Consider the following 24729-nt stretch of genomic DNA (forward strand, 5'->3'; position numbering starts at 1 on the left):
ATAACTTATGATAAAAATATAAGCGCTTCTTCTTAATTCTTCAAATTTCAAACACACAAAAGAATGATCCAACAATCACTGAGCAACATTTTGCTGCCTCGTACAGCAAAATTGTGGTATGAGCTATCGTCAGCGGTATTTCCGAACCGATAGGACCTTCAAACCTTCAAGAAATGCCTTTAAAAAGGCTGGCAAAAACCTTTTAAAAGGCTGGCATTGCACTTGTGTCTCCTCTAGTGTTGCGGGTGGCCGTAGGCGGCGGTGATCGCTTACCATCAGCTGATCAGTCAGCCCGTTTGCCCCCTTATTCTCTAAAAAAATCACTAGAAAATCTGATCAATGCAAAATTACTAAATACTTACCAAGTTTATTCAAGAAAGATTTATCCGTTCCCTTTCTGATTGAACTTAACTAAATCTTAAACAAATACTGTTGTGAAAACTTGATTAAGTTGAATAATTAATCATCAATGAACATGAAGTATAAATAATGATATCGCACAGCTTTGAATAACTGAACGTTTTGAAGTTAATTGATATTCTGGGCGCGAATTTAAAATATCATGCTAAGAGGATGGGGTAGGATACGAAAATATTGAAGCAATTTGAGATTATGACGCGAAAATTCGCTTTTACCGTAAGCTGAAGTGATTTAAACGGGGCTATTAGAAAATGAAGAGCAATGGTTTAGGTGCTTATTTGGTTTGTTTCGATTTATGTCATTACAAACCAAGAATGGATTAATAGTAACTTTTCGATTCAGTACATAAATATTAAGTTTAAACACAACTTCTTCAAACTATGTCCTATAACCATGTTACAGATTAATGCCATATCTCGTAGAGGGTATTAACTGCAGTTCCTTCAAATTCTCCACAGTAATAAATTGTAGAGACTCTGTTTACTGAACTTAATCACTATATGTATAAAGAGGTAATAAATACTTAAAAGCTTACAAGTATGTCAAACTCAGCATCTACTTCAACCTAAAGAAATATTACGACGATTAACACCAAGACGCATAGATGTATACTTGAGCCCATATTTCATGACAGAAAAAATCTTACTATTCTAGACATACCTAGAAGTAAACTCTAGACGCAATTATTTACAAAAACAACTTAAGGTAACTTTTTTGTTCGATTTCTTTGAAACACAAAGAATTCCCAAATTCCTAGACAAATACACAGACACACAAAATATAATGGCCTTAGTTTCAGATCTAGATTTCGTCTTCTAAGGAACAATAATATCATTTGATACTTGACCTTTCTTTATGTTGACATTTATTTTCAAAAAGTGTCGACTAATGTTTAAACAAACTTCATAATAGGGCTAACAATTTTTATTGGTTATTTTGAATAAAAAATTGTGTCTCTATTTGTAATCATGTCTGGTAAATTGAATTTCACGAAAATTGTAACGGTAATCATATCTTACAATTTGAGTCAGAAAATCATGACCTACTTAATATAATTATTTGTTAAATGAAACTTAAACGAAAACTTATTTTTATTTTTAAAAACAAGCTGTGTATACCTTACAATATCAGGCTTTTTTGAGGGGGAAAATCATCCAATGAATTTTTCCGTCTTGGGCAAGACGAGAGGGAATATCAGACTTTTACTGACTAAAAACCACCTCGTTCCTACTCCTGCTTTGTGCCGGAGCCCCCGGCACCTGTGAACAATATTAGCCTTAAAGGCAAATACAAGTTTGATCGCCTTAGGGAAAAACTAAACTACAGTAATATAAAAAAAAAACTTAACAATAATTTACTTCATAAACTAAAACGCTTACAAAATTGAGTCACAAAAATTTCAAACTATAAAATAGCAATGTTAAACTACATTATCCTCGAGCTACGTTTACAGAAGTAAGTAAAACAATCCCTCATTTTCTAGAATATTCCACAGTCGAGTACATCGTAAAAACTTTTTTAAATCCAGACAAAAATGCTTAGCAAGGGCAAGAAGTGTGCCCTCAAAACAATTGTGTCTTTTTCCTTCGCCCTATAACCTAAAAAAAGGGACTGCTTATGTCATTGATGGATTTTCTTTACGGGCTTAAGAAACGTTGACTTTGCCTTTTACTTAAGTATCCAATATTTTGTTTTTGTTTATTCCTTAAAACACAACAGGGTGTTGATTTTTTTATTCTACGGCTCATTCACGGTTTATCAATATAGCTCGACTAAATTCAAGCCAAGTTGGGGGCTCATAGTTATGGGCAGCCGAAAAACAACGCAATTCGCTCCAGCGTCAGCGAGAGAAGAGTCTAGAGAATGTATCATAAAGGTGTCATTTTGATTCTGCATGGACTATTAGTATTAAAAACTTACCGCTTATAATCGCCTTTTTTCCTAGTCTACTTCTTATCTCTCATTCTTGCAGGGTGTATAGTTATTAAAAGAAAGAAGTTTTATAATGATTCTCTTCTAATGAATTCTTCTACACGTATAATTATAACCGTAATACTTAGTTTAAACATGATCCCCTACAAAGCTGACATTAGCTATTATCTTCCTCTTTACCCGAGCGTATATGAATACCACCTGTATGTATAAAAGCGTCTGTTTCTGACATTTTACTTAGTATCTACTACGTACATAAAGGGGATTGATACTCTCCAGTATAACTTTACTTAAGTCTTAGTCAAATTATTATAAACATAAAGTGATCCGTAGATTCCTCAGTTTGTGAAATAATACTTTTTTTGAGATTATAAATTCATCGACTTCTCCCGTCTGAGGTGAGAAGAGAGCGAGAGGGAGTGTCAGACCGACTACTTAGTGACTAAAAACAACCCCGTTCCTACTCCTGCTTTTCCAGCCGGAGCTCCAGTAAACCTCTAAGTAGCCTGTTGTAACTTAGGACAGTTCCCAACTAGATAAAATCATTGTGAATCAATGAAGAACCTAAAGATGTAGAATTTAGAGTATTCCGTGACCAATCCACATTAATTTAATCAAACCTTGTTTAGCATTTCATTAGCAACAAGAGTGAAACACAGCCTTATCTATACCTAAATATAAAGGATGTTACTAAAGGGGAAAGTATAGTAACAGCCTGATTTCTCTGGTTTATTTGATATACAGTGAAACCTCGTTAAGTGAGACATCAAGGGACCTTCAAATTGGTTTCACTTATAGAGGTATTCCAATAACCCAGTGTCTCAGATAACCAAGTATAAATATATGTCTCATTAACAGAGGGTTCCTTTAATGGAGGTGAACATACGGGATATTTTACATAAAGAGGTGTGATTCTTAAATAAAATTAATGTATTATGTGCACATTATAAATGAATAAGAATAAGTAAATCAACAAACAAAACGATGTTGTCTCAGTTACTGAGGTTTATGCATTAAAATTCACTTGCTGTCTCAGTTATAGAGGTAACTAAGATGATAAATAGAAAGAACGAATCCCAGATATAGAGGGTTGTTTGTCCCACTAATAGAGGTAATTCAGTGCCAATGGGTAGGGACCTCAGTATGAGTTCCATTTGTGGAGGTTTCTCACTTATCCAGGTCCCAGTTAACCAAGTTTCACTGTATCTTGTCTTGAACCTTACGCCAATATTTTAAAATATCAGAAGCAGATAACAACAATTTCTTAAAATTAAAATAAGCATATTTAGTTAAGCAGCTAAATGGTACCAGCCTACCTTTTCTACAAAAACGTTTTCTATTATTGAATTCTCTGTTTCTTTGCTCCCAAGTTTATATTATTTTTTCATGTCCAAAATATTATCCGCATTGTTGTTGTTGATGTATTTTTTAATCATATATTCCGCATTTTTCTTCTAGGATTTTACATTAGAGAATCGCTCGATACCGAAGTCATTAGAGGGGTCTGTGTATTATAAGTTACTTAATTTACAACTGAAACTTTATCGTGATCCTATACCACTCAATGCCCCTTAATTATAACTATCCAGTTTCCGTAACACGCCTTATACTAAACACATACACATGTATACATGCATATGTACGCACGTAAGCACTACTTAACCTAGCTTTAACCCTACACTTTAATTCAAAGTTACGGCTTGACTCTTTCGCAACGGCTAAGAATAGACCGCGATAACTGCACCTATGTTTTGCAAGAGGCGTGCATGTGATTATGGAAATTTGTTTCTGTGTATAATTGCATAAAGCGACCCGTGTATGCAAGTGTTGTTAGGTAAAAATTGTGTTTGTTTACTTTGAGTTCTTTTTCTCTTTTTGTTCGTAGTTTTGTCTAAGTTTGATTTATGTTTCAGTAAGTATTTTATAGCTATTTTTCAATACATTTTTTTCTAGCCGCAAGTGCGACTGCCGGGCAAGGGGTCTCGGGTTTGATTCCTGGGTCGGACGAAGCATTTTTGGGCATTTTTCGGTTTTCCAAAAAAATCTTAGTTGTAGCACGGAGTCTGGATATGTGTCCCGTATATGGCAATAGGCTCACTCCCTATTACATGGGACTTAGAAAATAAATTGTGAATAGTGGGTGTACATTGTACAGTGGCATTAATTTCCCTAATGTACACCTCTGCCTACCCCTTCGGGGATAAAAGGCGTGACGATATTTTTTTTTCTTGAACTTCGTAAGTTATTGGAATATTTTCTTTACAAAACTTATGATAGCTTTTTCAATATCCGATCCAAGAAAATTAATATTAAGTAGAGAAAACTTTCATAAGAATAACATTGAAGAAAAACTAAAAGTACTCATTATACACGGACCAAGATTACGTATTCAAAAACTTGGACAATGGAACAACTATAGAGACGTTCACCCTTCAAATTAATTCACAAACCCGCATGAAACTTTCGACAGCATTCTAGAATGCCTAGTGAGAGTTTATTTATACGTCAACGTGAGAAATATTACCGCATTTAGCCCTCTGATTGGTTAGTAAACTTAAAGAAGCCAATCAAATCGCCAAACGTCATAAACGTGTCAACCACGTTAACCTAAAACAAACTCGCACTCAGATAATTGTACACAACAAAACAAAAGAACAACCACAAGCTATATTTATTTAAACACACGCAAATAACCGCTTTATTGTATCACACTTTAACTAGTCCCAATGGTAGAAAAGTAACGTGTATCTTAATTAAGCAAATGTCCGGCAATAAGGTTGAAAATCCCTCGGTAAAGAAGCTTACACAAATTGAATTTGTTACAAGAAATCCCGGGGAAGTGCGATGAATAAAGACAATGCTTGTGGAAGAAAAATACGCGATAGTATTGGTGATAGAGCGCAGTTTGTGGAACAAAATATTCTGATAAGATGACCTTGCTTTGAGCCCACATTCTCTTGGTCCTTCGCTCTGAGATTATCTTGGGGACAAGAATATGTTCTGATTAATTTGTTCGCTTCATTTGTCGAGCATGAAAAGGTCGTGGTATTTCAAACTGTAGGATGTTTTGTAAATAGAATTTACTAAAAATGGCAAGGTATTTTAGAAGATCAGAATCAAAATACAGCTAAAATTAACTATTTCTTAAGTATTAAGTGTAACTTGTGTTTCGGCTCAAATGAGCCTGTTCGACCGGAGTGTTACCATTGTGTGATTGTGATTACTGGCGGACCAATGACCCCGCAACAACCCTTAAATTCCTAAACACAAAAGGCCAGCAACGCACTTGTGGTGGATACCTGAAACACTAGACACGAAACACCAGCCGCGCATGGAAATGCGGCGGCGATTACTTGCCATCAAGTGATCCGTCTGCTCATGCTTTAAAAGAAAACAATAAAAATTACCGCAATAGAGCAAAGTTTTATATAACAACTGTACTTCTTCAACCAAAGTGAAACCACTAACTATCACAATTGGGTCTAGTTGTAAGCATACAAGTAACATGTGACGTAATTAACACATTTTAAACTAAAAGTCCTTTATGTATGTACTAAGTTTAAATGAAAATTTGTCTCAAAGTAGAACTTACAACACAAAGGCGAGAGACAGTCTCAAAGATCAGTGTAGTACAAGATATTTACAGGGCTACATATTAAACTACACAAAACCAATATAAATTGACCGTTGAATGTGTAGAAAGATCATACAAAACGAGACCATGATAAACTGGTTGTGTATAACTCGATGTGTCAAGTTGTTATAATGAACATTGTTTAAAAGACTTTACCTTTTCATTTTGAAAATACTTTTGTTAAATACTTTCCTATATTTAATTGGATGTTTCATTTTAATTAATTTTGCAATTTCGACCCGTTGGTAGCTAGCTTTATAAAGAATTGCTCTTTGCGGAAATCGAACCCGCTACACATAGCATGGCAGCTGATTGCTCAACCACCGCACCAATCGTGCATTCATTAATTACCAAATAGTAATTTGTAAAATCGTACAAAATCGAGATAAAAAATACATCTATGCAATAAATAGACTAATTTATTATACTTTACTTAAATAACCATTAGCAAATCGAAATCCATTAAGAAACTGATTACAATCTAGACCAGACTAAAAACTAAATTCAAGTCTAATTCAAAATCTAGATAGACCTAAAGATTCTATCAGGTAAGAAGTCAGAAGCTTAACAATTCAGAAAATAATCTAGGAGCAATTTAAATCACATTTTGCTTATCTGATGGCTTTGAAGACTGTCATCTATCAGTTGAGTCAGCACCCTAGACAGGGTAATATTCTGTCTGGATTTATTCCCTTCCATCTGTCCTGAGGGAATAAGTTGGTAGTTGGGCGTTTTATCTGACCATTATCGTTATACAAAGGATTTATTAAGATTAGATAAAAAAAAATGCTAAGAATTTATTTTAAACTTCTTTAAAACGTTGCCCCATACTAGGTTTTTCTCCTGTGTCGTGAGTGCAAACATACTAAGTTCACATACATATGGCATCCAGACCCGAAATAACAATTTGTAGATCACACAAAGACTTGTTCCATGTGGGAATCGAACTCGCTACACCTTTACGTCACACATTATGCTTTGTATATTTTTCTATTTATTTCATGAGTATTATTCCTTAGTTGTTGTAGTTGTCCACTGCAGATCAAAAGTCTCCCCTAATCTTCAATCTCCAAGTTTGGGAGACGGTTGTTCCTAGACTTTAGAGAATCCTGCTGTCCGTCTCTCAAAGCTTGTCACAATGCATTTTAAGATTACACGAGATCTGGTTCTCTCTAAGTATGCTTTTCCACAAGAGATGTGCTATGTAGCTGTGCGAGGAGGATGCGCAGCTCGAGTATGCGTTGTATCAATAGTAGGGAAGTCGTCCATAGCATACATCCAGAGCATCTCTCCGTATAAAAAAACATAGTTTAGTTGACGCCGTTTCCACCAGTGCTAAGCTAGTATACCAAAGAATATGATTGGTGGAAGCCAAACCACACACATCCACAACAACGTAGTATAGCATATCTCTAATGTATAATTTATTAGTGCGATGGAAGGCATGTATAAACATATGGAGTAGATGGTAAGTTTTCTGTATTTTATGCCCAATGCCTCAATAAGAAGAAAATATTTCTCAGACAGTTATTAACAAAATATAATGATAGAAACATAGAGCCAAATTACCAAAATAAGCTCCCAATAATCTCGATCAAATCTCAATAAATAAACATAAACGACGTCACGCAAACAAAGAACCAAAAATAGCTAATAAAATAAAAATAAAATATTCATAACAGAAACATAATCCTGTCAAAGACAAATATATTACGGTCCAATTATGGCAACTTGCAACGAAATATATTTGGAAAGTTCAGTCGCAAATCACACGAAAGCCTCTTACAAATTAGTCGCGTTATTTTTGTTCTACAAAGCTTGTTAGTACAGCTCCACAATTATTATGGCAGATGTTGTTTTGTTTTTAGATAAGATTTTGTTTTAGTTTCTTGGTAATGGAGATAATAATCTGACGTAATACTGTTTTGTATTTATTTTGTGATTTCAGTTTGTCTTTTAGGTACTTGATGCGAAACATGAAAGGTATAAAAGGTACTATTGATTTATATCTGTTCTTTAAAGCATTAACTACCGAAACAAAACTGTTGATTTGTTGAAGGCAAACCCCCTGTTAAGTGTAGCGGTTAACGTGTTAACAACTGATATTTAGGTAGATTATGCCCTGCATGCCTGCACCTTATTTTTAGTTAAATTTAATCTATTTAATATTTGTTACTTCATTAATAGGACGTTTGCAAATTGTGCGGCCATTTTTATAACCTAAACGGTCGATGTATAACCTAAAGATTAAACTATTGTAATGATATCTTGTCTCTTTATTAAAATGTAGAAATACTTCCTTACTAGCATTTCCTCACTTGCTTTTAAAATACAGCATACCAATACAAACAAACACACACGTGTCGTATGCATGACCCTTCCAAAAAAACGCTGCGTCCAAAAAGATTCCGCCCACAGCGTGACCTATCGAAAACCAATTTCCCTATTTTTTTTTTTCAAACCAGTATGCGCTCTAGCGCTCCGCAAATTGATATCTATGCCAAACCAATTTGAAATGGACGTGTGAACTGACAACGCTGTTCGGATTGCAAAACAATAGTATCCATTTAGCTAGGTCTTTGTAAATGTACTGTGTGTCTGTCTGTCTGTCAATTACTGATCTATTAGTTGTTAGTTATGTTCTAGATTGTTCGACGGTTGTGTATCTAAGTGTCGATTGATGACTCTCAAAGATTGTTTAAGGATCGTGTCTGTATGTGAATAACTATTCATATTTACCATGTAACATCTATTATACTTTCGTATATGCTGAAATGGTGCCAATTTTTGCACAGACTTTGGGACACCATGTAATCATGCTAGTATTATAGTAGGTACTATACTTTGGTCCCATGATTTATGTGAGAGTATATTCTTTCTTTCACTTTTACTGTATATGTCATAAATTACTTTGTAATATTATAGTGGGTAAACTCATTGACAATTATGAACTCTGTATTTATGTAGTCTTTTAAAATAATTCGAACGGTACCCTTATCTTAATTGGTTTCATTTCATAATTTCATATACCTAATCCAAACATTTACTTTGACAAGTAAAATTTTTGATCTATAACAACACGAAGACGTGTCAGCAATCACTCAATGCTTGCCAAAGCATTATCTATCTAATAATTCCTCGAAGTTTCTAGAGCGGAAAGTAAGTTTTGAAATTGAAGTTAGTGAGTATGAAGTTTGTGACGTCATAGTGTAGCTCGCTCGCATAGTAAGTAATCTCTCTTCCGACCGACTGCTTCTTGAATGGCGTGTGTTTTTCTAGAGAATACTTCCTTCAGTTTTTACTTACATAAGTGTATTTGTCGTGGAGTAAGAAGAGTAAAAAAAGACAGTTATTTATTTTTCTGATTTGTTTCATCAAGATTGTTAAGGATGTTTCTATTTTTAAACACACCAATTTTTATTTACTACTATATTATCTATGTACTTTAAGATGCTACTCTGTTACAAACCAGTAATGATATTATGTAATAAAAATAAAAATCTTGAATCTAATTGCCTGGTGAAAACTTTTATTGCAACTCTTAATATAGTCATGAAAAGTAAAGACCTAATAATTTTCACAATTTTCAGCAACACACTAACGTTTCTAGTTTTATACAGGAAAGCAACATATCACCGGATCCATACCTTTTATCACATACAATATTTCGTGTAGTTTCCTTAGCTATGCCAAGTAATAGAATATGCCAGCAAACATATAAATTACATAAGTTATCCCAGTAACTGGTGCAAATCCTACCAAGTTTAGGAAGCACGCATGTTCTTAAACCACGACACTCCCAGAGGGAAAAGTTTTAGTCGATGTTGTACCTCATTCAGTTGTAGGGAGTACTGAGTTTGTGCCGATAGTGGGTAGAAGGGTAATCAGGTTTATATTTGGAACTCCAAAATAGGTCATATAGGTACATAACTTTATCATATCGGTGGAGGTATTGAGTAGGTGTGATGATGACATAAATTATAGATACTAAATACTGTGTGCTCCCACACAGCAGTTATATAACGTTATACAACAATGTGTAACAATATAACATTTGCAATAGCGTGTAACATACTCTACAATTACTGTTATAATTTGTTTAAACACAAATGTTAAATCAGTCTCTAACGTTATATAACTGCTGTGTGGGAGCACCTTTTGAATAAAAAATATTGTCGTGAATTTTTTACAGTATTAAAAACTTGGATTACTTATATTATTGGTGCCTCGGGTTTTCCACCACTAAACAGATAACAGTTTCTTGCCAGGAACGAGACGCTCTAATTATTCAATGTTTCAAGTTAAAATAATACAAACACAACTCTTCATTATTTACCAAAACAATGCAACATTATTTCATTAGCAGAACAATGCTTTCAAATATTTAATCCGACAACTTCTTGAATTACTTAATAAATTGAGTTTATCTTCATCATTATTTACGCTATCCTTACAAAGAAACACACGGAGGAAATTAAGAGGAAATTACTAGGATTTAAGGGGTCCCCCAAGGTTCTCTACTGGGCCCCAACTAACTATGGGACTTTTTCCTTTTACCAAACACCAACATTTGTTTTACTCTTCTGTTTATTTAAGCAGGTGACGTAGTTTCGGGGCATTAGGGATATAAAAGTCTTTGGTAGTTTACTGTTACTTCGAATTCAATGAGAACTAATATGAACTTCTTGAGTTGCATGCATGTGAAGTTAATAATTAAAACTAAATTTTATTCCAAAATCATTATAAATTCTACAAATGGACTTAAAAGTCAAGCTAACTTAGAAGTAAAATCCTACCAAAATAATTTCTAATTATAATTTTGAAATCACCAACCCGCATTGAGCAAGCGTGGTGATTAATGCTCAAACCTTCTCCATGTGAGAAGAGGCATTGGTCAGCAATGACCACTAATAGGCAGTTGATGTGACTTAAATGGTGTAAATAAAAAGTACAAATCAAACAAAACTTGATCCAATTACGCAAGTTCAACTAAACCTTCCTAAGTAGAAAGTTGGAAAGCAAACTTGTTGAAACAATTGAAGTGTAATTTGCAAATCGGTAATCTGCAACCGATATCGTGGCTGTAATACATCACCGTACTAAACCACACCTGGGTAGCTACCAAGCGCATTAATTTAAAGCCTCACGGATAAATTTTGATAAATTAGATCACTTTCTCAAATACCAATTGAATCGCTGTCCAATTGATTGATTGCATTACACTTATTTTTTACCGCATACAAAAATATACCTTAACCTTTGAGAATAGGGTCACAATTTCTTGTTAAGATCCTGAAGAGGGTAGGTGAAAACACCTGTGTTTTGATTAAAGGGCCATTTTATAGGTTATCCTGGAGTCATAGTGTCGGGGAAAGTTGAGTAGTTTATCTTTGTTGGTGTAGGAGAACTGCTTTGAGCTTTACGAGGACATATTAAGTAAGAGGACGATGAAGTTTATTTAGGTCCGGTGAGAGAGTTGGAAATTGTTGAAGGTAATAATGGTAGTTTCGAACACTACGACTTGTTCAAAGAGAGTAACTTACGGACTTCTAAGTATCATTGACTTTAAATGTAAGTACTCGTAAATAAGATTATAATTTAAGCGAAGATAGAAACGTTTCCATCAAAAAATATTCTCATTTAATAAATCTTTTTCTCAATATCATATTAAATTTTCCTTTAAGAAACTCAAGCGTTCATTACCATGGGTTTAGTACGCTCGACGAATTCCCTAGCGTCTCCCAAACAAATTACGGAATGTAGGACTGAAATAAAATCATCCGAGTACAAATTTATGTGTTCGTCTTGTTGTCTTTATTTTGCGGCGCCATTAGTATTCTTTTCTGGAGTCAGTGACGAATGGCCGTTATGTGTGAACGATTCCCAGTGATTCCTCGCCCTTGATTCCTTCGTCAACTCGGAGGAAATATTGCGAAGATATTTTGTTTATTCGTTGGCGAAAGATGGAATTTTTTGATGTATTGTGTGTAGGGTCGCGTGGTAACTTTTTTGATTTAGTCGTGCAACTGTTGTTACTGAGTTAAGTTTTTAGGTTTGGTATTAGTAGGAAGTTTGGCTTGTTATTTATTTATTTATTTTTTGAGGGGGAAAATCATTCAATGACTTCTCTCACCTTGGGCGAGGTGAGAGGGAGTATTAGACTCTTACTGGCTAAAAAACCCCGTTCCTACTCCAGCTTTTCAAGTTGGAGCCCTTGTGTCCACTAGGTAGTCCACAGCTCTAGATCAGGCATCAGCTCTATTCGGTCCCTTCTGTGGTGGTCTGATGGTTTATTTGAGGCACGAACGGAATGCGACGCACCGTACGCACGCCTCAACTGTTTTCAATAATCAGAATGTAACAAAATATTAAAGTATGTGGTATTACTTATTACAAACAACTTCATTATCTTGTCATTTTCATGGTTGAAAACTTTCTTCATTTATTTAGGATTAACATTGTAACAATGTCGTCTACTAAATTATAATTTTGAAATTAATAAAATTTAAATGAGACCTTTTTACAACAGGGACTATTAAGGTGTCCCAGGTGTGACCTTTTGAGGGTCACACCTGGTCTATTGATAAAATATTTCAAAGTAACATTTTACATATAAATGGAGGATTTCAAAGGTGTAGACAGAAATATATCTCAAGGGATTTTCATTTAAAATTAATATCTATTTAAAACGAAACACAATTTTGGGACTCTGAGATTTTGGAGTTATTGTTGACTTAGGGTAATATTAGTAGTCTGCTTAAACAGACACTTCATACAGTTGACAAGTCAATGAAATATCCTTTTGCTATTTAGAATGATGAACAGCTATTTTTTAGTTTTTAGTTTATGGAAGTCGGTTTGAAACGTAGTTTTAATCCTTATAATTTCATTACATTTATATTAGTCACAGTAATTACAGAAAAGCATGAATCTTCTATCGTGCCATAGTATAAACTTAACTTACTCTACAAACAAAGTCCTTAACTAAAAACAAATTCACATGAAGTATTGTCTTAATAAAACATGCATTACATAAAATTTCTTCCACATAATCGTCGACTTACACGTGTTAAATTGTCAGCGATGAAGAGACCCTGCTATTAACTGAATCACTATTGTTATATCTACTATTAGACACCAATTTTCCAAGAATAGGTAGGTACCTAACCTTTTCAATGGTAGATTCAGATTAGGACTCCTCCAAAATAACGTTATAAAGTGGAATATTAATCAATTCATCATTCAAAATACTAAAACCATCGCAATTTATTAATTAGTAACTCATCATCATAATCGACCTCATCATCAAAAGCCCTTTTGCTTTCGTCACACGTATAAGGAACGAACAAAAATGGCCATTTTTGTTCTACAGTTTAGAACAAAAATTGACAGTCTCAAACTTAAAAAGTTGAATTATAAATCCAGGTATCCTCACGATATTTTCACCTTTAGACTAACTTATATAATAATTTCCCATAACCTACATCAAAATTCATCATACCAGCAAAAATTTACATACAAAATCCTAAATACCTTAAACTGTTTCTAACTGAGCTCAAATTGAACACTTATCGTAACGGCTAGAGAGCGCTTTGGGACTTAATTCTCTCCATTACATTGTATCAAAGATTTCATTAGTGATACAAGATTAATTTTCGGGATAAAGTAAAGATTAAACTGTGAAGATCTCGAATAAATATTGCTCTAATAGTACGTGAGTGCTTCAGTCAGGTCTAGGATTAATTTTACATGTATTATGTTAGTTGTGTTAATTAATTTCTGTGGAATAGATTAAGTGAGAGGTTTTGTGAAGAACGGTTGATAATAATGTTGTTATGCTTCAATCAATTGCTGTTCGTTAGTCTTGAGCACAGCTGGACTAATTTGGCAAATTTTGACCTTAAATTTTTGTATGTAGAAGTCCAGGAGAGGTTTAACAGGTGAGAAAAAATGTTAAAGGCGGTACAAAGTTTATGGGCCAATTACTTTATTATAATAATTGACTTCTGCACAACTTTGTATTGAAGAAACGAAATTTCGAAAAATCATAAAAAAAGTTATGGGAACAATCAAGTTTTGTTCCAAAATATATGATTCCCAAACGAAGAATGTCACATCACGCAATCATAAATAATTAATTCCATGAACTCAAATGTATTTTCCTTATCCCCAGGTACTGCATTAATACCAAGATGTAATTCAAAGACGAAGGAGAAATGGAGGAGGAACAATGTCTGAACTGCACGCTCTATGCAGAGTTCAATGACACCTTATATAAGAACATCACCAAGAATGAGACCACTATCAATAAGTTCTATTTCTATCAGGTAAGGAACTAATATACTTTAAAATATATACACTAACAACTGGGTAAATAAATATTAAGTTTTTTATTCTGCTATAGGAATGTATTTGTAGTACGCAGTGTGCAGCATCCGCTCGCCCTCAAATAAATTCTCATTCAGCATTGATGCAACACAACACACACCAGACACGCATCAAACCACTCGAACCACATTCGACATAATTATGTTTCGCTCCTCCATGGAGCAGCCTCAAGAATTGTTTAGTCGCGGCTCTTGCAGCGTGAATTAATTCGTTCAGTTGTTACTGTAGCATAGATTTTGTCTGACTCTTTTCTACATTGTAAAATATCTCTTCTATCAACTGCCCGTGGGGGTCTACTGCCACATTATAAACCTTCTTTACAGAAGTGGGTTTCTTATATACTCCATAATTAGCAGATGGGTTGGAAATCGCAGTTTAAAAGTTCTAGTTTTATCAAAGAACGCTGCTGAACGGTCTCTGCCAAATGTGAAGTGAAGTCCCTAAGTCAGTTCTTGACACCCACTGAAAAAGCAGAAATTTATTTAAAGCATAGTCACCACATAATTATCTTAGCGATAATTGTAGCAAGTATCATTTAGGTACTTATTTTTGTGTGCACAATGAACTGGACTTAATTTTTTTCTTGAACATGTCGATATTGTCGATATTTCTTTTTCTTATGAAAGAGCATGAAATCTCATTATTTTATTACTACTGTCACTTCAATACGTTTTCTTAATGAATTTTCTCATTAAACTTTCGTGTCATTAAACTTAATGGTCTGTCAAAGTGTTAGTGCAATAAAATAATAGTAATGTTCGTGATTTGTTGCAGCGGTGGGGAGAAAGCACATAAAGTGTATAGTTTATTATCCTTAATATTTGATCTTGTTTATTTAATTTACAATTACTTTTGTTGTTATTGTTATTTAACTATTATTGAAATACCGAAATCAGCCAAGTTGAAGATTTTGTGGTTGAAATGATCGAGAGCAAAAATTTAATTTCATTCTCGCTATACGAATAGCATCATAGGAGTGTAATATCATGACAAATTTTTCAATGAGTTTGTGTGTATATTTGTTACTGAATCACATCAAAACGGTTGAAGAGATCGGGATGAAATTTGGAACAGGGCTAGATTATAGTCTCAATTCCAAGTACCTAACACTAAGAAACTAATCAGTTCATTTCATTAAAGTCGAGTGCAGAATTAATTGTACCTACGAAGGGATCTTGCAACTTAAATATGGGTCTAGACTCTCTCGTTGTTTTCTAATTTGTTTAAGAACCGACTTAATTTAAAAGCTAAGATATCACTCGTTTTGTGGAGAGGATTTTATAATTAATAATTAAAGAGAAGATATTTTTTATAATGTTTTTACACATTGCTTTTTGTCAGCGTTTTTTCTCATTTTATGACCTTCTATGATATATATTATATTTCTTCTATATTTCTATCTATAAGATTTCTTATAGAAATGATTTTGGAACCAAAATTAACTGTTAATGTTAATACTGGTTTTCAACTCGATTATCTACAAATTCGTAATTTATCTCAAAGCATCATCAGCATTCCAATGATTTTTAGGAAATATTTTGTTCATTAACAAATGGCCAATTTATCTACTCAACTATTCCAGAAGGGTGATTAGTTTGTTAACATAGTATTACATAAGCAGGATCTAAGGGGGAAAATTATTCAATGACTTTTCGGATCTTACTCCTGCTTTTCAAGCCGGAGCCCCGCTAACCCGCTAGGTAGTCCACAGCTCCGGATCAGACATAAACAGGGTATGATATGATATTTTTTGAGAGTTAATATTATTTATTTGTATACAGTCGGCACAACTGGCGATCCTATGGGTGCTGCTCGTGACCATCGTGGCTGGCAACGCGACCGTAGTCCTCGCGTTGCTGCTCACCAAAACTAGGAAGAGTCGGATGAACTTCTTCATCATGCAATTGGCAATAGCAGGTTAGTAACCAATGTATTTTGAATACAAAGCATTTTGCATCTTAATTATTATATTTTACGGTAGCTGTTGCGTTAAAAACTATGCATTTTTGTTTTGGATATATTAAAGATTAGCGATACAACAGTAGCAATCGCATTATTTGTGATCTAAAATTTCTAGTTTGGCTATCGCACAGGCGATATATACCACAGAAAACACTAAACTACCACAAGTATTAAAAAAGTCCACTTTACTCTGTTGTCACTTAAATACACGGTTGATGAGGTGGCTGGGCAACCAACTGCCTCGCAACATGTAGCGGGTTCGATTTCCGCACGGAGCAACTATTTGTGTGATCTCCAAATTGTTGTTTCGGGCTTGGGTATCATGTGTTTGTGAACTTGTATGTTTGTAAACACACCACGTTACAGGAGAAAATTTTAGTGTGGATCAACGTTTAAAAAAAGCAATCCAAGTTTATCTCACAAATCGTTATCCAATTTTCTTCAAAATAATCAGTTACTTATTTACTGTTTCACAATAAGTATCTTAACTTCAACAAAGAGGTTTTTGTTACCAAAACAAGATTCCAATTATTGGCTTACCGTTACCAATATTGCCTTTGAAGGTATCTTAATAATAGAGTATCATTTTTCAGATTTATTAGTGGGTTTGATAAGCGTGCTGCCGGATTTAATACAACGGATCACAATCACGTGGCTTGCTGGATCCATCACATGTAAAATGATGAAGTATTTACAAGTAAGCAATTTCTTTTTTAAATATAAATGTTTCATTTAACACATTGTTCGTCGTGGTGGTCACCGGTGACCGACGTTAGCGGAGGATTTGCCTTCAACAGTTTTCTATTGGCAGTCAAAGACTTAAATTATTCTGTGTCTTGATTAATACTGCACACCAAGCTATAAGAAACATAAAATAACACATTTCCTTACGAAACTACAATTTGACTGACTGACTGCACGGTTGGCGTAGTGGCTGGGAAACTGGCTGCCGTGCAACGTGTTGCGGGTTCAATTCCCGCACAGAGTAACTCTTTGTGTGGTCCACAAATTGTTGTTTCGGGTCTAGGTGTCATGTGCATGCACTTGTATGTTTATAAATGCACCCACGATACAGGAGAAAATCCTAGTGAGGGGCAAGATTTTTAAAGAACAAAATATTGGCTTAAAAATAAGTTTATATCTTATTGTAAGTTTCATTGAAAATTGTTTTTTTTTAATTGTGATGTTATTTTTAGGGTGTCGTTACATATTCTTCTACATACGTATTAGTGGCACTGAGTGTGGACCGATGTGATGCCATCACCCATCCTATGAACTTCACTGGAAGCTGTAAGTTTTATTTTTCTCTCATATCTCAAATTTTCATATTGTTATTCTACTTTAATACTTGTGACATTATTATGTATTAAATAACTTCCTCTCTCTTACAAATTGTATAATTTGCTGTGCCCGACAGGGTCCATAATTGTGACTAAATACTGTTTTCAACTTTTCGCATGCTTTCAAGCTGCAACCAATATTTGTACGCCTACTGGCATAACATAGCGACCTACGTAAACCTACTACCAAGATGAAGTCATTGTTATCACCTACATTAAACAAATAATAAATAATTATTGATTATTGATAAGTATTTCTCAATAATCTCATCTAAAATCCTTAATAAGAAACGTCCTTATGTCATTCTTATAAAGGTTCAATATATAAAAACAGATTTATGCCATTAAACAGATCCAAACATAATGGTTTTACTTATAAATAGGGGATAAGGGGATCGTTACGCCTTTCTTGGAAATTCTCATTAAAAGTACCTACTAGAGTTTAGAATAATGCCAGTTTCTGACAATACACCTGCTTGTTATTATAATAGATCAAGTTTAACATGATAGGTAGTTGAAAAGCTCATGTATTGTATTATCCCTTTGCCTTTGAGTAATAACAAGAAATGTAAACTTTAATTATCTTACAACGGATATCGCAAGAGGTATTATGTGATCTGGTGAATAACTAGTTTATGCTTCCTTTTCTATTTTACACCCTGTAACAAAATTGATAGGTAGACATATCAATTGCACGGTTTCGAGATAACATAACAAACGATACGGGAAGGGTTTTTAAACTCATGTTATCATGGTACCAAGTTATGATTTTTTCCAAACCATACGCACGCGCTGCCGCCGCGCGAATCAAAATTAGGTAGACGGGTACTAGGCGATCAGACTTAAAGAAGAAATGTTTCGTAATAATTATTAGCTGTACTGTTTGTGCGGTGGCTGGGCTGCTGGGCAGCGTCTAGAGGGTTCGATTCCCACTCGAAGCAACACTTTGTGTGATCCTCAAATTGTTGTTTCGGAACAGAGTGTCATATGTATGAGAACTTGTATGTTTGTAAAAGCACTCATGGCACAGGAAAAAACACAAGTGTGGACCAAAGTTTAAAAAAAAATTTCACTAAGATTCTTTTAAAATAATCCTAAAAAAATTGTCCCGAGTTCATCGTAGCGCATCATAAGTTATACTAAGCGTAACTTAAGGTACAATTGTGACAAAGTCCAGACAAGTCCCGTTGTATATTTCACGAAGTTTCCCACTAACAAAGAATTTGTTCCGCTTTGAACATTCCTGTTATCACTGTTTGTCTTCGCCCCAGATAATTATGTTTCTAGCACTAAATTATTTTTATGAACACCATTGAGGATAATTCTAGACTTTGTTCAGACTTGCTTAGTTTTTTTATGTGGTTTTGTCTTATTGTTTGCTAAGTTTGTTTGACAATTTATGCTTAGGTCTACCACGTTGATTTAAAGATCTTTAAGTCCAAAAGGGTCTTTGGTCGTTAGTCGAGTAGTAGCAAGAGCGACTGCCGAGCAAGGGGTCACGGGTTCGATTCCTAGGTCGGACAAAGTATTAAAGAGCTTTTTTTCTGTTTTTCGAAAATTTCTCAGTAGAAACAGGGATTTTGGAATTGTGCTCAGTATATGGCAATAGGCTCACTCCCTATTACATAGGACTTATAATACAAATGGTGAAAAGTGGGTGTAGAATGTACATAGTACAATGGGATTACATGACGTAATGTGCACCTCTGCCTCCCGCCCGGGGATAAAATTCATAACGTTACGATTCGATATTCTTCTCAACAATTAAATTACAATCTACTATCGAATTCAGTAACATACGGCACCAATGTAATACTTTACGCGGCGAAAGATAGACAAACCACTAGATTTCCTTTCAGGAAATAGGCTCTTAATTTTAATTTTCTTACACAGGGCGTCGAGCGCGTGCATTAATTCTTGGAGCATGGTTCGTCAGCTTTCTGTTCTGTGTCCCGATGCTGTTTCTGTTTGATGAAGCAAATGTAGAAGGTAAGATACAAGAAGATTAATACTATTTCTTATAAGAGAAGAAAAAAAAATAAAAAAACAAAAATCAAAAGAAGGACTTAAATAACACTAGGTTGATCAAGATTGAGCTACACTCAGTTACAAAGAGTAACTCATCATAGTTTCGTAACTGAGTCAAAGTAAAATCATTTGTTCCAATTAAAACATAAATAGGTTTTGTAAATGTCAACAAAGAAATAAATCAAATAATATTATGTTGTCAATCTGTTCTTCAGTGAAGCTAGATGCTCGTTCCAAAGTGTAGCTTCGAATGGAGAAGAACGACCAAGAAACTCAATTCGTTACTCTTTTAAAAAATCATTTATGTTTACAATTTCTCCGATATTTTTTTCCAATCAATAATTGTTATGAAAACACAATGCAGAAACATTGCAACGCGCAACACAAGTGGTAGAACTTAGTAAAGTAACAGAATTTGCTACTCTGTGTAATCTAAAATACCACATTTCTCTACTATAAGGATAGACGATCAGACAATTTTGGTAATTCCATCCCTCAAGCGTCCTCTGAAAAAATATGATTACTGATAGCGTCAAACCAAATTGACTGATATCTAAAGCTATTTAGGGACAAATTCGTCTGCATACACCAGACCAGACTCTTTAAAATTTGAAGATATTGGGAACACCCACACGCTATGTGCAGACAATACTCTTGTCTGGCTTTTAATAATGCTGTTAGCTCTTAGAACTTAATCGGTTCTATTTTATGAAGGTTTAAGCAAAAGTGTTGAAGTAAAGATGGAGATCTCGTATGAGTATATTTACGAAAGCGTGCAAGTTTTTAGTTGGAGAGTGCTGTTCTTATAATATTGCTGAAAGAAGATTTTTAGACAAACAAGTGTTTGTAGTTAAAGAGGTGATTTGGTTTTATTCGATATTACTAGTAATGTTAGTGATTTTAGATTTAACTTATGTTTACAATAAACGTGTAGACGATTTGGTGTGAGTCTATATTGTTGTTATAAATTATGAATAAATGAAAGAGCATTCAAATACAATATCTAAACCAATCTATGTATATGGAGCAATCTTTGTCAGTTTTAAATCAGGGTAGTTCACGCCAGGCAAAATAGTGGCCAGACGATAACCTAAAAATGCAAAATATGATTACTAATATCCAAATATGTTCCAGGGATCTACCAATGCTGGTCAGGCATCAGCAAACTGCAGTGGAGGATATGGATGACCAGTGTATTTGTGTCCTTGTTCGTGGCACCAGCTCTGACGATATCTGCCTGCTACGGAGTGATCGTGGTCACGATACGGCAGAAGAGTAATCGAGTACTAGGTAGGAGAGCTACGGCGACTAGACAATGTGAGTTTTTAGCTATTTGTGTCTAACTGCCGTACTCAGAGATATTTAATGATTAGGTACCGTAATTAAAGTATTCATTAGTAAAGATTTTGTTCCGAAAAATAATTGCTAAGGACTGGGTTAAGTAATAATTTAAGACTCTGACTACGGCGGTTATACTTATATAGAGTGGTCGGTAAAGCATTAAAAATCATTCTGGTTTTTCTATCATCATAAATAATATAATTTTTTGTATTGTGAAAATCATTAATCAGATTTTAGACGTAGTTCGGTTTCTTTTGGGTACTTCGCATTTTACTATGGCATGTAACATTAATAGAAATCAATGGAAACATCTTTATTTTTGTACTTATTAACTTAACGAAAACATGAAGGTGGCATTAATTAGACCAAAGAAACTCGTCAACTAAGAAAGTCTAGTTACCAAACTAACTTTGAAATAAAATTCAAGGTTAGCACTTTTTCAATACAAGTCACACCTGTTAACAACTAGACCGGGACGGCATGTTCCAATCTAATCACACCTAACTAATCCTATTAATAAGTAATTAGACTTTTTGGCCATCCCTAATTCGTAGTTTGGGAAAACTAGTCGCATTTGATTAACAATTATGTACCTTATGTACTCGTAAATAGTTGTTTATTTAGCCTGAACGTAGTCTGAATTAGATTAGGCCTATTAATGGTGTATAAATGTATTAGAGGTTTAGTACGGTGATAAATTCTACTGGTAATGGTGTTTTGATGTAGTGTTCTACTATTGTTGTAAAGTAAATCTGTGTTTAGGAACCTATTTATAGGTTTTACGTGGTACTAAGCTGACTTAGACTAGAGTTTATAGATACCTAAGCTTTTTTTTTGAGGGGGAAAATCATCCAATGACTTCTCCCGCCTTGGGCGAAGCGAGAGGGAGTGTTAGACTCTTACTGACTAAAAACCACCCCGTTCCTTCTCCTGCTTTTCGAGCCGGAGCCCCAGTAAACCCGCTAGGTAGTCCGCAGCTCCGGAGATATCTAAGCTAGGCTCACCTAATCAAAAGAGCCATTTCTTTTACTTTCATGTGTCCACAAGTTACTTTTCTATTTTTATCTTTCCCAAACTTAAGCTCTCACTCGACTGGCCATATGTCTTGATAATCCTACCTTTTACTCCAGTACTTCTGGCTCTCACTCATAAAGCTGACAAATCCACACTACCTACGCTATTATCGTTCTAGTTTTTGGCAAACTAAATAGACTAGGGAGGATATGCCATGGCAACTTTACGCCTGTTGCGACTGATCCCATACAACAGAAGGTAATGGGAAATCGCGACCCCAAAAAGACTCACTGTTGTTTTATCGTCACGCCTTTAATCCCCGAAGAGGTAGGCAGAGGTGCAAATTACGGCACGTAATGCCACTGTACAAAGTACACCCATTTTTCACAATTTGTGTTATAAGTCCCATGTGAGCCTATTGCCATATACCGGACACAATTCCGGACTCTGTGCTACTACGGAGAAACTTTCGAAAAACCGAAAAATGCTCAGCAATCGAACCCGAAACCCATGTCCGGCAGTCGCATTTTCGAGCAACCACTCGACTAACGTGGCAGTCTAAATTCACTGTCTTTTCATTAATTGTAATCTAGAAATGAAGAACCAATCTTATTCGATCCAAAAAACTCAAACACTCAACTGTTAACAAATAAATAATTGAAATGAAAAATTGCCTGACGATAAGTTAAACTTATTTAATCTTAATTATTTCTTTATAATTTTAAGCTTAACAAACATTTATGTACATATTATAACTGCTAATACTCTGGAGGAATTTGTATTGTACTGAATTAACTGTATAACTTTGTATCTCATTGTAAACGGACTGTAAGTTCTTATAAGAAATAAATTTCTTGAAATAAATAAACAAAAATCGATACAGAATAACAATATACCGTCTTAAATCAAGGTCAGACAACAAACGTGCCCAAACTGGTGATGTTTGAGGCCTATAAAGTATAGACTGCAAACCACTCCCGGATTTATGTCGACAAATAAAAAGTTATCCGTTTCTTATTGAATAGTAAACGAAGGTTAGGAGCGAACGATAAACTTTGCTGCGAAGGATTATCTTGAAATGAGAACAATATCAGCTTTGAATATAAAATTCTAGTAAGCTGTTGTTGGTCTAGTGTTTGTTAAGGGGATTGGTATGCTCAAGTTTAGTTTTTTAATGGTATAGTGTGTACTATGTATGTTTTAAAAATTGACAATATCTATACATACATAGCATATAATAAAGCTAAAACTTATTCATCATTTCAATATACAAGCTGTGCTTAATTGATCCTCGTAGGCAATAATTATTTAAACAAGGGTATCGCCAGTAGAATGTTAATTTAAATGATCACGACTACGATTTAAAACCATAAAAAGTAAACCGTTTTGATTCTTATATATAAAAGGTATTAAAGTGATAGAAATCTCTATATAAAAACCAATTGCTGTTCTTTAGTCTCGGTAAAACTCAAGATCGACTGGACCTATTTGGTTGATTTAAGTCTTCAATGGCTAAAATATATTAATGGGATACTTTTATTACAGACAGTGACGACTTGGACAGCCGACGGGCAAGCAGCCGCGGCATCATACCAAAGGCGAAGATCAAAACTGTCAAAATGACATTCGTTATTGTTTTCGGTAAGTGATTAATTATTGTCCTTTCTCAATTTCTAATTAAATCAGCGTCAACTGTTTTCGACAAAAACTAAGAATAATATAATTTATGTTTCACTTTTTGCTTTAGAAGTTTTATAAAAATATCTTCTAAAGTCTTTTTTAACCGCTTAAAACCACCGCTTTTATTCAAGAATAATTGTCTTTTAATAGAGTAACTGGAGAATCTTAAATTGTTTTTGAGTCAAATATCATTATTTTTACTTTCGTGAGACATACTAAATTAATTATTATATTATCTGTTTACTTACATGGCTATTTTGACGAGGAAAGTAAACAGTGAGGTGATTAAGTCGATAACATAATAATTAATTATTTTTCTACTTTATTTTTTAGATAAACCAAAAAGCATTTGCACTAAACTTAATATTAAATCTGTTAACGAGTGTGTCGTGACTTTTAGCTTTTCTAATAGATTTACTACCTAGATGAAATAATTACTTTGTCGTTGAAGGAACAACCCTTTTGTTACCTACTTACATACTGATGTGAAGTGGGGGACTGTTGCCTATTAACATATGAACACGAACGATAACATACCAAATCTTTTCAACCTATTTACAAGCAAAAAGTCCACGTAACCGAAAATAATTGTCGCACAACATAATCATGTTACCTCAGTATGTTACTCTGTTATTAGTGAAATGACTATTCCGTGTTCCCCTTACACAAACACGTCGCCCGCTGACGGACAGACACGCGAACAAAACAACAAAGTGATATTATTAACGTGACATTTTGGATTTGGTTGAAAATACAAAATAATGGGAGGGTGATTTAAAAAGGATTTAAAAATAATGTCCAGTATATGGCAATAGACTCACCCCCTATTACATGGGACTTATAACATTAATGGTGAAAAGTGGGTGTACATTGTATAGCGGTATTACGTGCCGTAATGTGCACCTCTGCCTATTTAGGGGGAAAATCATCAAATGACTTCTCTCGCCTTGGGCGAGCCGAGAGGGAGTGTCAGGCTCTTACTGACTAAAA

General features: G+C 34.4%; 1 protein-coding gene across 1 annotated transcript in view; it reads left to right on the plus strand.

The window, feature by feature from the left end:
• Positions 1-24729, plus strand: part of LOC118282333 (cardioacceleratory peptide receptor-like) — a 58105-nt gene that overhangs the window by 21469 nt on the left and 11907 nt on the right. The window contains exons 2-8 of the mRNA XM_050701365.1: positions 14160-14313; positions 16156-16291; positions 16930-17033; positions 17533-17626; positions 19570-19665; positions 20839-21021; positions 23605-23700. Coding sequence (XP_050557322.1) covers positions 14203-14313; positions 16156-16291; positions 16930-17033; positions 17533-17626; positions 19570-19665; positions 20839-21021; positions 23605-23700 — 820 coding nt within the window. The 5' untranslated portion in view covers positions 14160-14202. The remainder of the gene's footprint in view (positions 1-14159; positions 14314-16155; positions 16292-16929; positions 17034-17532; positions 17627-19569; positions 19666-20838; positions 21022-23604; positions 23701-24729) is intronic.

This window comes from Spodoptera frugiperda, chromosome 20 (assembly GCF_023101765.2).
Source record: "Spodoptera frugiperda isolate SF20-4 chromosome 20, AGI-APGP_CSIRO_Sfru_2.0, whole genome shotgun sequence".
In the NCBI taxonomy this organism is placed as follows: domain Eukaryota; kingdom Metazoa; phylum Arthropoda; class Insecta; order Lepidoptera; family Noctuidae; genus Spodoptera; species Spodoptera frugiperda.